Source organism: Pristiophorus japonicus, chromosome 14, assembly GCF_044704955.1.
Source record: "Pristiophorus japonicus isolate sPriJap1 chromosome 14, sPriJap1.hap1, whole genome shotgun sequence".
In the NCBI taxonomy this organism is placed as follows: Eukaryota; Metazoa; Chordata; class Chondrichthyes; family Pristiophoridae; genus Pristiophorus; species Pristiophorus japonicus.
In genome coordinates this window covers 118,123,353-118,138,617 of record NC_091990.1, presented here as the reverse complement: position 1 = coordinate 118,138,617, position 15,265 = coordinate 118,123,353, and the positions used below count along the sequence as shown (strand labels likewise).

General features: G+C 44.8%; 1 protein-coding gene across 1 annotated transcript in view; it reads right to left on the bottom strand.

Annotated features, from left to right (window-relative positions):
• Positions 1–15,065, bottom strand: part of eif3m (eukaryotic translation initiation factor 3, subunit M) — a 55,651-nt gene extending 40,586 nt beyond the window's left edge. The window contains exons 1-4 of the mRNA XM_070899546.1: positions 14,953–15,065; positions 6,831–6,963; positions 6,443–6,581; positions 1,271–1,394 (exon numbers count right to left, since the gene is read on the bottom strand). Coding sequence (XP_070755647.1) covers positions 1,271–1,394; positions 6,443–6,581; positions 6,831–6,963; positions 14,953–15,060 — 504 coding nt within the window. The 5' untranslated portion in view covers positions 15,061–15,065. The remainder of the gene's footprint in view (positions 1–1,270; positions 1,395–6,442; positions 6,582–6,830; positions 6,964–14,952) is intronic.
• Positions 15,066–15,265: the final 200 nt, after the last annotated feature.

The window sequence follows — 15,265 nt, the reverse complement described above, 5'->3', positions numbered from 1 at the left end:
GCCTGGGGGTACATGTGCATGAAACACAAAAGGTTAGTATGCAGGTGCAGCACATGATCAGAAAGGCCAATGGAATCTTGGCCTTTATTGCAAAGGAGATGGAGTCTAAAAGCAGGGAAGTCTTGCTACAGTTATACAGGGTACTGGTGAGGCCACACCTGGAATACTGCGTACAGTTTTGGTTTCCATATTTACGAAAGGTTCACTAGGTTGATTCCGGAGATGAGGGGGTTGACTTATGAGGAAAAGTTGAGGAAGCTGGGCCTCTACTCATCGGAATTCAGAAGAATGAGAGGTGATCTTATCGAAACGTATAAGATTATGAGGGGGATTGACAAGGTGGATGCAGAGAGGATGTTTCCACTGATAGGGGAGACTAGAACTAGGGGGCATAATCTTAGAATAAGGGGCCGCCCATTTAACACTGAGATGAGGAGGAATTTCTTCTCTGAGGGTTGTAAATCTGTGGAATTCGCTGCCTCAGAGAGCTGTGGAAGCCAGGACATTGAATAAATTTAAGACAGAGATAAGACAGCTTCTTAACCGATAAGGGATTATGGGGAGCGGGCAGGGAAGTGGAACGGAGTCCATGATCGGATCAGCCATGATTGTATTAAATGGCGGAGCAGGCTCGAGGGGCCGTATGGCCTACTCCTGCTCCTATTTCTTATGTTCTTCACAAGAGTGTTATCAAACAAAATTTGACACTGAGCCACTTGAGATATTAGAGCAGGTCAGAGGTAAGTTTTAAGGAGCGTCTTAAAGCAGGAGAGGGAGGTAAAGAGGCAGAGAGGGCGAGGGAGGGAATTCCAGAGCTCAGGACCTTGGCAGCTGAAGGCACAGTCGCCAATGGTGGAGCAATTAAAATAATGGATGATCAATAGAGCAGAATCGACGGAACGGAGATCTCGGGGGGGGGGGGGGGGGGTGGGGGGAGAAAAGAGGGCTGGAGGAGGTTACAGAGATAGGGTGGGACGAGGCCATGCAGGGATTTGAAAACAAGGATGAGAACTGTAAAATCAAGGCGTTGCTTAACGGGGAGTCAATGTAGCTCAGAACCCAGAACAAATCCCAATCTGCCTGAGGCTGACAAGGGACACCACCAAGCAGAATTGTCAGTCAGCAAGAGAACTGTAGTAATATTGGGAATGGCCTGGAACAACCCCACCCCCCCCACCCCCAGAACCTTGTCCACACAAACCTCAAGGCCCTAGCAGTGAACGGCACTAATAAACTAAGAAGTAAAGCACACGAAGAGACAGTAACTCACCTGGTCAAGATCAGAAGGAATGTATTGAATAGCATTACAGGTCGCTGCCACCTTGATGAGACTGCAGTATACGATGTACCTGGCAGGAGCATTCTCCTCCATTCCATGGAAAAGATTACGCAACCTATTAAAGAAAAGACCACCATGCACATTGCATAAAAATAATTAATAAGTACAAACTGGTGTTCTTTAAATTAATTAGAACAGTTCTTGCAAGAAGCAGTGCTATTTAAAGAAAGTTAATGGGCCTGAATTCACGCTCCCCACGGGTGTACACGAGGTGCGCACGCTCCCGTGGGGTCCCCGCAAGTTCCGGGTTTAGGTATGCAAAGCACCTGCAACTAAACTCGGAACTTGTGATCTATCAAGAATTTTCGACAGATCACCCGCATCCGAAACTAAAGGGCCTCTGCGGGCAGAGAGTTGGGCTATTTGCCCAACCTCTTCCCAGTGAATGTCCTTCAAATTCTTACAATTGATAAAAGCTGGCCTGCTTTCATCAGTGTAAGACTTTTAAAGGACAGAAAAATATATTAAAAAAAATAATTTAAACATTTAAAATCCTAATAAAGCAAGTTTATTTTTAGACCCTTTAAAATATGTAAATTTATTTTTCAAAAAATTAAATTTTTGTTTCAAATAATTAATTGACTTCCATTTTTATTCCTTTGAAATATGTGATTTTTTAAAAAATTGTTTCTACGGGTATTCCCATTCATACTTAGTGGTTCTACATTTACAGAATTCACATAAGTATGAATGGGGATCCCCCTACTCTGATAGGTTGGGCCGATCTGCGTACATAAGAACATAAGAATTAGGAACAGGAGTAGGCCATCTAGCCCCTCGAGCCTGCTCCGCCATTCAACAAGATCATGGCTGATCTGGCCATGGACTCAGCTCCACTTAACCGCCCGCTCCCCATAATCCTCAATTCCCTTATTGGTTAAAAATCTATCTATCTGTGATTTGAATACATTCAATGAGCTAGCCTCAACTGCTTCCTTGGGCAGAGAATTCCAAAGATTCACAACCCTCTGGGAGAAGAAATTCCTTCTCAACTCGGTTTTAAATTGGCTCCCCCGTATTTTGAGGCTGTGCCCCCTAGTTCTAGTCACCCCGACCAGTGGAAACAACCTCTCTGCCTCTATCTTGTCTATCTCTTTCATTATTTTAAATGTTTCTATAAGATCACCCCTCATCCTTCTGAACTCCATCGAGTAAAGACCCAGTCTACTCAATCTATCATCATAAGGTAACCCCCTCATCTCCGGAATCAGCCTAGTGAATCGTCTCTGTACCCCCTCCAAGGCTAGTACATCCTTCCTTAAGTAAAGTGACCAAAACTGCATGTAGTACTTCAGGTGCGGCCTCACCAATACCCTATATAGTTGCAGCAGGACCTCCCTGCTTTTGTACTCCATCCCTCTCGCAATGAAGGTCAACATTCCATTTGCCTTCCTGATTACCTGCTGCACCTGAAAACTAACTTTTTGGGATTCATGCACCGCAGCATGTTGTAATTTCTCCCCATTCAAATAATATTCCCTTTTACTGTTTCCCCCCCCCCCCCCCCCCCCCAAGGTGGATGACCTCACATTTTCCGACATTGTATTCCATCTGCCAAACCGTAACCCATTCACTTAACCTATCTAAATCTCTTTGCAGCCTCTCTGTGTCCTCTACACAATCCGCTTTCCCACTAATCTTTGTGTCATCTGCAAATTTTGTTACACTACACTCTTGGCTAATGGGACTCAAGATAGATAAGTCCCCTGGTCCTGATGAAATGCATCCCAGGGTATTAAAAGAGATGGCGGAAGTTATAGCAGATGCATTCGTTATAATCTACCAAAATTCTCTGGTCTCTGGGAAGGTACCATCAGATTGGAAAGCAGCTGATGTAACGCCTCTGTTTAAAAAAAGGGGGCAGACAAAAGGCAGGTAACTATAGGCCGGTTAGTTTAACATCTGTAGTGGGGAAAATGCTTGAAGCTATCAGTAAGGAAGAAACAGCGGGACATCTAGATAGGAATAGTGCAATCAAGCAGACGCAACATGGATTCATGAAGGGGAAATCATGTTTAACTAATTTACTGGAATGCTTTGAGGATATAACGAGCATGGTGGATAGAGGTGTACCGATGGATGTGGTGTATTTGGATTTCCAAAAGGCATTCGATAAGGTGCCACGCAAAAGGTTACTGCAGAAGATAAAGGTACGCGGAGTCAGAGGAAATGTATTAGCATGGATAGAGAATTGGCTAACTAACAGAAAGCAGAGAGTCGGGATAAATGGGTCCTTTTCAGGTTGGCAATCGGTGGTTAGTGGTGTGCCACAGGGATCGGTGCTGGGACCACAACTGTTTACAATATACAGATGACCTGGAAGAGGGGACAGAGTGATCCCAGTGATACGTAGGAAACCCTTGCGCTCCTGGGATACAAGGGTCTCCATGCAGGCCTTCATGTGGAGGCCCAGGACTGCAACTCTCCGAATCTCCGGGACCACCAGGTACCTTTCGTAGAAATTTTAGCGGGTTAGAACCATCTGCCCGCCCCTCCGACCGCAAATTCTGGGCCAATATTTTTTAAGATTTTTTTTTAAAAAGGCGAGAAAGTGAATACATTCTCAAGTTGTCTTAGCATCAAGGTCTCCCACGTCACGTGTGATGCAGAGTTCATCTTTCTCCAGTCTGTCTGCCCCAACCTCAGAACGGTACAGTTGGGGCTTTGTGATTTCTCACTGCTTTATCCGAATGACGTTGCAGGTGCACAGTGAGCTGCGGGGCCAGGTCCATTAGGGAAACTCTGTCCAAACTCATTTCACAACCAATAGAGGGGAAAGTTGAAGGACTTGAACGTTAATGCCATGATTATAATATACACATCCCAAAAAGTTCAAAGAAACAGGTTGCAAGGTTGAGAAACTACAAATGGAGGGGCTGCAGTGTGGATTCAGTAATGTTGCTAAAAGCTAAGCTCCTGGGAGAAATGGTGCAGGAAGTGTGCACACATACACAAATTTTAACAATGTATGATGTAGCTGTTGAGCCGCTGTTTGTTGGTCTGGTATTTGCGCACATTGCTCCAATGTGTTTATGAACATAGTTGTCACGTTTGGGCAGTGTTGAAGGGGATGCGGCAATTGGGGGAGCTCGCAAGGTTGGTTGGGGTCTCTCGTACACTGGGGTAAGATGCTGTTCTGTGCAATGCCTGGGGTATCTTCCTCCATGCCAGCCTGACCCTGCCTACAGGAGGCTTTGTTATTGCTGTAATATTAAAAGGAAAAAGCCTTGGGAGGGAGGAGGAGAGTGTAATTTTTATTCAAACTATTTCTTTCTTTTTAACTGAACAAAAAGGATAAACTTAACTCGAATACTGTAGCTTTCCTTTAAAAAAAATTTAATTTTCCCACCAGCATAAACAACTCACATGATGTCACATCTCTGAGCAACATTGGAAACAGCTGGCGGGATGCGGAAAGAGGGAAAACTGCTTTGGAGCCACCCAGCAAAGGCACAGATTCAAAGTGGCTAATGCTTGAAAATGCAATTGTCAGCTAACAGTCAAATAAAAAGAACTTGCATTTATATAGCACCTCTCACGACTCCAAAATGCTTTACAGCCAAAGTACTTTTGAAGTGCAGTCACTGTTGTAATATAAGAAACACGGCAGCCAATTTGCGCACAGCAAGCTCTCACAAACAGCAATGAGCTAATCGCGAGATAATCTTTTTTTAAAAAATGACGGTGGTTGAGGGATAAATATTGGTCACGGATAACTCTCCTGTTCTTCTTCGAATAGTGCCATGGGATATTTTCCATTCACCCGAGAGGGCAGATGGGATCTCAGTTTAACGTCTCATCTGTAAAGCGCTACCTCCCAACAATGCAGCACTGGAGCGTTCGCCTAATTATGTGCTCAAATCTCAGGAGTGGGACTTGAACCCTCAACTTTCTGACCCAGAGGCAGAAGTGCTACCCATGAGCCAAGCCTGACACACAGTAGCCTCAATTCTAGTCATCACGCTACAAAAAGAGCACGTGCAAAAGGTGCAGAAGACCAAGGGCTCTCGAGTATAAAGGATATGAGCTGCATGGAAAGACTAGAGACAATCTGAAAAAGATCAAGAGATGTCCTCTCTAGATATGCAACATATTAAATGTTGTAGATAAATAACCCCAAAATATTACTTTTAGTCAGTCAAGGGAGGTCCAGAAAACATAAATTTACATTGGTAAAAGCTAAATTTAGACCAGATATTGAGAAATATTTCTTTAATCAAAGCATGGTGAATGTTGGGATTCATCTGCCTAACAAGCTGGTACAGAAAACAACTTTCAAAAGGCAGTTGGATGGTTGGTTGGAGGAATTTGGTTGAGAGGAGAAGCAGCTTTCTTGGAATGAATAGCTTTCCTATTGTCCTGGACTGTTTCCGAACCTTCATTAATTCAGTTGCGATACAGTAACTCAACCATTTCCCCAGTTCATGTCAGGTGCACTTTTTGAAAAATATATTAAAAGCTTGTATTTATATAGCGCCTTTAACATAGTGAAAGATCCAAAAGGCGCTTCACAGGAGTATTATGAGATTTTAAAAATTGACACCGCACCACACAAGTAGAAATTAGCGCAGGTAACCAAAAGCTTGGTCAAAGATGTATATTTTAAGGAGTGCCTTGAAGTTGGAAAGAGAGGTAGAAAGGCAAAGAGGTTAGGCAGGGAGTTCCAGAGCCTGGGACCTAGGCAACAGAAGGCACAGCCACCAATGGTTGAGTGATTACAATCAGGGATGTTCAAGAGGGCAGAATTAGAGAAGCGCAGACATCTCGGGGGGTTGTGGGGCTGGAGGAGATTACAGAGATAGGGAAGGGTGAGGCCATGGAAGGATTTGAAAACAAGGATGAGAATTTTGAAATCAAGGCATTGCTTAACTGGAAACCAAAGTAGGTCAGCAAGCACAGGGGTGATGAGTGAGCGGGGCTTGGGGCGAGTTAGGATACGGGTAGCCGAGTTTTGTATCACCTCTAGTTTACATAGGGTAGAATGAGAGGCGCCAGCCAGGAATGCGTGGGAATAGTAAAGTCTAGAGGTAACAAAGGTTAAAAAAAAAGAGGTAAAAATTGTTAATTCTTTACTTTCAGTGGGGCTCTGAACTGGATACTCACAGCTGCAGGCGGAGTGATGGACGCTCACCGTCACGAGCTTTCAGCAGCTTCTCGCACAAGCTTTCGGTCAGTGCTTCCTGCTTTTCGGTCTCCAGTATTAGGAGCAGAGACACAATGCTGTTCATCACGCTCTCCACATCTGAATTAAAAATGCGTAAAGAAAAAATATTTTTAAAACGGCGGCATAAAGTTCATTGAACTTATCCAGCCGCTCTCTCGGGTCACCATACACAGCTTTAGCTGGTCCCCGAAAGGTTGCAGAGAACGGCCTTTCAGCAAACGGCCTTTCAGCAAGCCGCTGCTTGGAATCGAGGCTTCTTGAACAAAAAGGTGACATGGTGCAGACTTCAAAACGAACCAGATTATTTGCAGGGGGGGGGAAACAAACCTTTGTCATCGTCCTTGAGACAGATATCACAGACTTCGATGATATGTGCCAAGTCAACATGCAGCCCACCTTCGGAGTTTTCTTCAGAAATTTCGGCCCCTTTTGACTTCAGGTAGGATCGAAGCTCGGAGGCCTGGGAGACACAAATTATTTATTTAAGCTTGGAGTTTTTTTTTTTAAATAGGAAAAGAAACTCCCAACCTCTTTACTGAATGTAAAGTACAAACAAGGCAAAACTTCACTCTGATTCAGGCAGAGAGATTATTTAATAGACACTGCGATCTTTCATTTAATGCATCCGATTGATGGGATTTAAGGCCGATAAATCCCCAGGGCCTGATGGACTGCATCCCAGAGTACTTAAGGAGGTGGCCTTGGAAATAGCGGATGTATTGACAGTCATTTTCCAACATTCCATTGACTCTGGATCAGTTCCTATCGAGTGGAGGGTAGCCAATGTAACCCCACTTTTTAAAAAAGGAGGGAGAGAAAACAGGGAATTATAGACCGGTCAGCCTGACCTCAGTAGTGGGTAAAATTATGGAATCAATTATTAAGGATGTCATAGCAGCGCATTTGGAAAATGGTGACATGATAGGTCCAAGTCAGCATGGATTTGTGAAAGGGAAATCATGCTTGACAAATCTTCTGGAATTTTTTGAGGATGTTTCCAGTAAAGTGGACAAAGGAGAACCAGTTAATGTGGTATATTTGGACTTTCAGAAGGCTTTCGACAAGGTCCCACACAAGAGATTAATGTGCAAAGTTAAAGCACATGGGATTGGGGGTAGTGTGCTGACGTGGATTGAGAACTGATTGTCAGACAGGAAGCAAAGAGTAGGAGTAAATGGGTACTTTTCAGAATGGCAGGCAGTGACTAGTGGGGTACTGCAAGGTTCTGTGCTGGGGCCCCAGCTGGTTACATTGTACATTAATGATTTAGACGAGGGGATTAAATGTAGTATCTCCAAATTTGCGGATGACACTAAGTTGGGTGGCAGTGTGAGCTGCGAGGAGGATGCTGTGAGGCTGCAGAGCGACTTGGATAGGTTAGGTGAGTGGGCAAATGCATGGCAGATGAAGTATAATGTGGATAAATGTGAGGTTATCCACTTTGGTGGTAAAAACAGAGAGACAAGACTATTATCTGAATGGTGACAGATTAGGAAAAGGGAAGATGCAAAGAGACCTGGGTGTCATGGTACATCAGTCATTGAAGGTTGGCATGCAGGTACAGCAGGCGGTTAAGAAAGCAAATGGCATGTTGGTCTTCATAGCGAGGGGATTTGAGTACAGGGGCAGGGAGGTGTTGCTACAGTTGTACAGGGCCTTGGTGAGGCCACACCTGGAGTATTGTGTACAGTTTTGGTCTCCTAACTTGAGGAAGGACATTCTTGCTATTGAGGGAGTGCAGCGAAGATTCACCAGACTGATTCCCGGGATGGTGGGACTGACCTATCAAGAAAGACTGGATCAACTGGGCTTGTATTCACTGGAGTTCAGAAGAATGAGAGGGGACCTCATAGAAACGTTTAAAATTCTGACGGGTTTAGACAGGTTAGATGCAGGAAGAATGTTCCTAATGTTGGGGAAGTCCGGAACCAGGGGTCACAGTCTAAGGATAAGGGGTAAGCCATTTAGGACCGAGATGAGAAGAAACTTCTTCACCCAGAGAGTGGTGAACCTGTGGAATTCTCTACCACAGAAAGTAGTTGAGGCCAATTCACTAAATATATTCAAAAGGGAGTTAGATGAAGTCCTTACTATTCGGGGGATCAAGGGGTATGTCGAGAAAGCAGGAAGGGGGTACTGAAGTTTCATGTTCAGCCATGAACTCATTGAATGTCGGTGCAGGCCAAAAGGGCTGAATGGCCTACTCCTGCATCTATTTTCTATGTTTCTATGACACACCTGTGACCAACTGCCTCTGAAAGAAAAAAAAACAACAAACCTTAACTACCTTCAGCTACAGCGATTAAACTCTAGTTGACCTCATGACACATTGGCAATTTACAAGCAGCTGCCAGCTTAGAGACAAACTTTTCCCCTGCTGCTAAATTACTTCTAGTTTTGCTGACCAGAGCACTTCCACATGTTCTGTGGACTTAAAAGAATTTATACAGCGCCTTTCACGACCAGCGGATGTCACAAAGCACTTTACAGCCAATGAAGTACTTTTGGAGTATAGTCACTGTTGTAAAGTAGGAAACGTGGCAGCCAACCTGCGCACAGCAAGTTCCCACAAACAGCAATGTGCTAATGACTCGAGAATCTGTTTTTGTTATGTTGATTTGAGGGATAAATATTGGTCAGGACACTTGGGATAACTCCCCTGCTTTTCTTCGAAATAGTGCGATGGGATCTTTTACGTCCACCTGAGAGGGCAGACGGGGCCTCTGTTTAATGGCTCATCCGATAGACAGCACCTCTGACTGCACTGGAGTGTCAGCCGAGATTTATGTGCTCAAGTTCCTGGATTGGGAATAAAAGATGCAAGCAATTCAACCCAGCAATATATAGTTTTTCTGAAGGCTATTCCTTTACAGCTATGAGGAAAGATCCATCAATATATCCTCATTATTACATAATATATTGCCCATGCAGCATGTCCTCCATATTATGCTGAGCAGCAGCATCAGAGATCCTGCAACATTCATAAAAATGCCCAGTCGGACTGGGTTGAATCTTCACAAAAGGTAGACAGAGCTGTGTGAAACATTTTGTGTCAGCACTCCCACAACTCCCTCCACAAAGGAATGGAAGCCTCAAGCTCTTGTTTTCCAGTAACTGGGGAAAAAAATGATTCTGGGAGGACATCCCCATGATCGGAAGCACTCGGATCACAAGTATGTTGCAAGGAATGATAGTTGCCTTTATCCATAACCTCCGCAGCTACAGAAACGGAGCCATGCTGATACAGTACTATTCCATCTCTACCTGTGCTTTCCTTGGTAATTAACAGAAAGATTACATGCTAGTAAACTTGTAGCGATTACCTTATAGCCTTTAATTTTTTTTAAAAGTACGTCATCTAGGGTTGCCAACCAAGGTTGGCCATGTTCCTAGAGGTTGCATCACCGTTGGACACAGAGATATAGAGTAGCCTGGGGCAGAGTGCTGGGTGACCTCATGGCGCACTACAGCTGTGTGTCTACGGTCCCCCCAAAAAATAAAATTCTTTGTGCACATGAATGAAAATTAACTCAATAGTTGAACCATTGCTGAGACTGGAATCTCCTCTGTAACCTTGAGGATTGCATCCAATCATCCCGCCCCCCAGGCTCCCACCATTCGTCACCCGACCCATCCATTCTTGTGCGCACCACCTTCCCACGATCAATCAGAAAGTGGTCAGACACTTAGCTACCCGATTGGTTGATTCTTGGCTGCCAGTCAAATGGCCTCTTTTCTAAACCTCCAATACCTTTCATAACTTTGTTCAAAGAAAATGAAAATAATACTTTTTTTTTTAAAATGCCCCTTTGACTTTTCTCTCTAGTCTGCTCGCAGCAAGTATCTTGGAGATTAATCTTTAATTCCTGGAGACTCCAGGCCAAACCTGGAGGGTTGGCGACCCTAATGTCACCCCACACCAACTCTGTAGCATGTATCTAAAACAACTCTGGTGTTAGTGACAAAACATTACTTGGGCTCCTTTGCTCAGTATCTCCATACACTGCTGGAGTTGAACCAGTCCAGATCAAGTTCTGGTGGAACCACAGATGGGTCACAGTGACACAATGACGTTAGGGCATGATCATCCATAGCCCAATCTACCCAAGATCCCAGCAGTAAATCTACTCCCCCCACCAGCAGTGAGATCCCCGGGTTCATAAAGATTCAAAGTCATCTGCTGACTGTCAAATTATCTCACATCTGGGAACCTTGCGTCGTCTATGGACCCGAGGTTTCCTCTACTGCCGGATAAGCCAAATCTAACTCTCTGTCCACAGCCTTCTGTGCTCTTGTGCTCTTACGAACTACTGTTTGCTTCTGATAATTTAAACAGTAAGTGTGGTTTGTCAGTGAATTTTTAAACTGTTACCAACAGTGAAGGCTTGCGGGAGGGATCATAGCATGGGAAGCAGGCCAGCATTTGAAGAATATGCAAAGACACTCATTATCGTCCTTCTGATAGTGGAAGGAAAGCAGTCCCTGCAAGTGGGTCAAGTCTCCATGAACCAGAATCTCCCCATTTTGTGTACTGGGAGTGGGATAACCATGTCAGTTGCCCTTTCATACTGTATATTCAATGGAGATGTTATATAGTCTCCAACAGTCCGTAAAAACAACAGACACAAGAACATAAGAAATAGAAACAGGAGTTGGCCATATGGTCCCTTGAGCATGATCCTGGACTCAACTCCACATAACCCTTCACTCTATAGTTCAAGAATCTGTCTATCTTGGCTTTGACTATATTCAATGACTCAGCCTCCACAGCTCTCTGAGATAGAGAATTCCAAAGATTCACGACCTGAGAGAAGAAATTCCTTCTCATCTCCTTCTTAAATGGCCGACCCTTTATTCTGAAACCATGCCCCCTAGTTCTAGATTCCCCCATAAGGGTAAACAACCTCTCAGCATCTACCCTCTCAAGCACCCTCAAGATCTTGTATCTTTCAATAAGATTACCTCTCATTCTTCTAAACCCAATGAGTACAGGCCCAACCTTTCATCCCAGGAATCAGCCTTGTGAACCTTCTCTGAACTGCCTCCAATGCAAGTATATCCATTCTTAAATAAGGAGACCAAAACTATACGCAGTACTCTCGGGGCCCAAAATTGGTGGACATACCACCTGCGGATCACCGACATACCGCCCAAAATCACCAAATTAATCGAAAAATACCTGCATACCGCCTGTCAGAAAATTCATTAGCGACATACCGCCAGGCTGTATGCATGCCGTCCGCCCATGCACACCGCCCAAAATTGCCAAACTGATCACTTACCACCGACATACCGCCGACCCTGCAGACCGCCCTGGAAAAGGTGATTTTAAGTCGATCTTCAGTCGGCGGTATGCATCTTTATCTGTAAAATTTCAGGTAAAACTTCACAGGTATTTCCCCCCACAGCAGTGATTCCCCCTACAGCAGCAATCACCTCCCCCCCACCCCATACCTGAACGTCGCTCTCAGGCCGGCAGTCTCTGTGGATTCTCGTCGGTGCCTCTTGGGGGGGGGGGGGGGGGGGGGGGGCGGAGCTTCGCAGCAGCATGCACAACTCGGGACCCGAAGATTCCCAAGTGAAAATAACTCACCGCCCGCACACCACTCGGCATACCGAAAAAAAGCGACGAAAATCGTGCACACTCCGCCCCAGCAGTATGAAACGACATACCACCAAGAAATGGGCGGACGACCAATTTCGCCCCCTAGGTGTGGTCTCGCCAAGGCCATGTATAGTTGTAGCAAGACTTCCCTACTTTTACACTCTATCTCCCTTACAATAAAGGCCAACAGTCCATTTGCCTTCCTAATTACTTGCTGTACCTGCAGGCTAACTTTACGTTTCATGAACGAGGACATCCAGATCCCTTTGTATCGCAGCGTTCTGTAGTCTCTCTCCATTTAAATAATATTTTGCTTTTCTAATGCTTTCAAACCAAGTTTATTGGCCAGATTTATTTACAGGGGTCAGGTTTATAAGTTAGGCAAGGGTCAAAGTAGGTTAAATGTTGAGTAGTCTATTTCCCAGAGAGAGTTAGAACAAGTCAACCAGTGCACACAGCGAGTGCTGATTCACTGTATACCTTCAAAAGAGCTGCACCAGTTCCTGGCTGGGGCAGAGATTGCAACATACAAACAGGTGCCAGCAAAGTTCCCCCCCCCCCCCCCCCAAGGTGCACGACCACACACCAATCACGAGGTCCCGCACAGGCCGCTCACCAGCCCCTGCTGCTGGAAGGGATACTGCGTATACGCAGCCTGGCAGCAAATTTAAAGGGACCGCGTACGAGACATTTAGAGGGAACATTGGTGACAAGTATTGCAAATGATGGTCAATGTGGTCCCCGGACTAGTTCCAATTGCCTAGAGAGATTGGAGAGGAATTTGCCAGGTTTTTCGCCTTTCCCAGGACATGACTCCCGATGGACAGGACGTGTCTGAATCGTGAGGCAAAAGCCATCACAACTGTATGGGACAGGCTAGATAACTGTCTCCTGTCCGACATTTTGTTTTCTTCAAATGACAGTCTGCTGCACATCCTGTGAATCCACCTGTCCAACCCCTCAAGTCTTGTACCATTTATATAATAGCTTTACGTGCATGATTTCATCTGTATGCATTTCGGTTTATCCGTACCCATCCATTCCACTCATCTAATCTAGTTAGAGAGAAATAAACTGCTGCTCCAATAAACTTCCAAAGTAGTAACTTAAATAAATTGGTGGCACAAAAGGGATGCCACATCCCAACATTTTGAGGGGGCACAGCCCATCGCATGGCTTCCCCTCGAACACAGCTCAACTCCAGCAGTGGGGGAATGCAATCATTCAAAGACTGAGAAAGAGCCTACAAAGGTAAATAAACTTACTTTTTCTTGTGGAGTTACCTGAACTCCCAATGATGCAACTTAACTACCCGGTAATTGTTCCCAGGTATCCATTATGGAACCCTCTGAAACTTTAATATTCTGGCCAATAAAAGTATGTGGTATTACTGTACATAATGTCCATTGTAAAAGGCCAAGATCTTAAAACCAGATAACAGTTCTTTGAGGAGGTGACAGATATGGTGGATATACAAGGGAAGGGGGATATGGGAACAGAGCAGGCAAATGGGGAACAGAGCAGGCAAATGGGTTTAAGATTCCTGCTCATGTGGAGCATAAAGTCCTACAGCGTGTTTGGGCTAAACACAGGAGGCAGCCATTCGGCCCATCGCACCTGTGCCAACTCTTTCAAAGAACTATCCAATTAGTCCCACTCCCCCTGCTCTTTCCCCATAGCCCTGCAATTTTTTTTCCTGTTTCTATGTAATTGGGGTTCCATTCACAGGACAGTAACTTTGCCACTGGGAGTATTTAGCCTTGCAAATACTTAATTATTTTTATTTATTTAAGATCTTGTGTACATTGGTCTTGCTAGTGACTCAAGACTCATTCCAGTTTTCACAACAATATTTTGCAACCAACAACAATTCTCTATCAAACACCAGAATGCCATACGATTAACAGTGGAAGACAATTTCTGACTTCTAAAGCAATTTACATTACAAAACCCACTAGTCACTCAATAATTCTGGCCCCAAATTGCAATAATTACTTTGTAAGAGAGACAACTAAATTAATCTTTAAGAAAAGTAATTCGGGAGAGGAAAGAAGAATTATCTAGATTGCTTCATGCAATGGGAAATAGAAGCAGCTTTTCTATTCCTAGAGCCTAGTAAAAATAAATCATATATAAAATAAAACTGTTATAAATGAGAGGTTTGTATATAACCATTGGTGGACATAAAAGATCCCATGGCACTATTTCAATGAAGAACATGAGCAGTTCTCTTTGGTGTCCTAGCCAATATTTATCTCTCAACTAACATCACGAAAATTGATTATCTGGTCATTATTTCATTGCTGTTTGTGGGACCTGGTGGTGCGCAAATTGGCTGCCGTGTTTCCAACATTAAAACAGTGACTACACTTCAAAAAGTACTTCTGGCTGTAAAGTACGTTGGAACGTCCAGTGATTGTGAAAGGCGCCACATAAATACAAGTATTTATTTTTATAAGCAAGGGCAAACATTTCAAACATACAATTCATTTTATTAAAAAATATATCTAAATAACCTATTCTAAATCATGTGCAGGTTACTTAGTGAGTTATGTGCAGGTTATACATATAATTTTTGATAAATTAGAAAGTCATTACAGGGCCTGCAGTGGCCACCCAGCTGGTTCAATATATAAAATGTCAGATGCTGCAGTGTGCCGGGCTCGGGCCGCACGGGGCTCTCACTGAGGCCCAGTCCCCGGTCTCTCAGTCCCAGTCTGCCAGTCCCCAGGACCACGTGTGCGGAGCAGCCGCTCGCCGGGAGCGTCAGGACGGGGGTACTGAGCCCCCGTCGGGGCCCTTCCGCCGTTCTCTCCGCGCCCTCCCACATCCCCGGCCCCTCACCTGATCCTCCTCGGTGATGTCGATAAAAGCCGGCAAGCTCATGGCTATGGCTATGGCTATGGCTCCGCTCCACTCCTGCACAGGCCCTCGCTTCCGGCGCGCTGGCATCACATCGGCCCCCCCTTGCGCACGCGACACGGGAAGTGACGACACAGCAACAGGGCCTGGGATAGTGAGAGGAAAAGATGTGGGAAAGGGACAGGAAAAATAGGATTAGGGATAGGAAAAAATTAGGATCCTCTTCGGCAGTCCCTCGGAGTCGACGATGACTTGCTTCCACACTAATATGAGTTCTCATGTGACTGATGAGTCC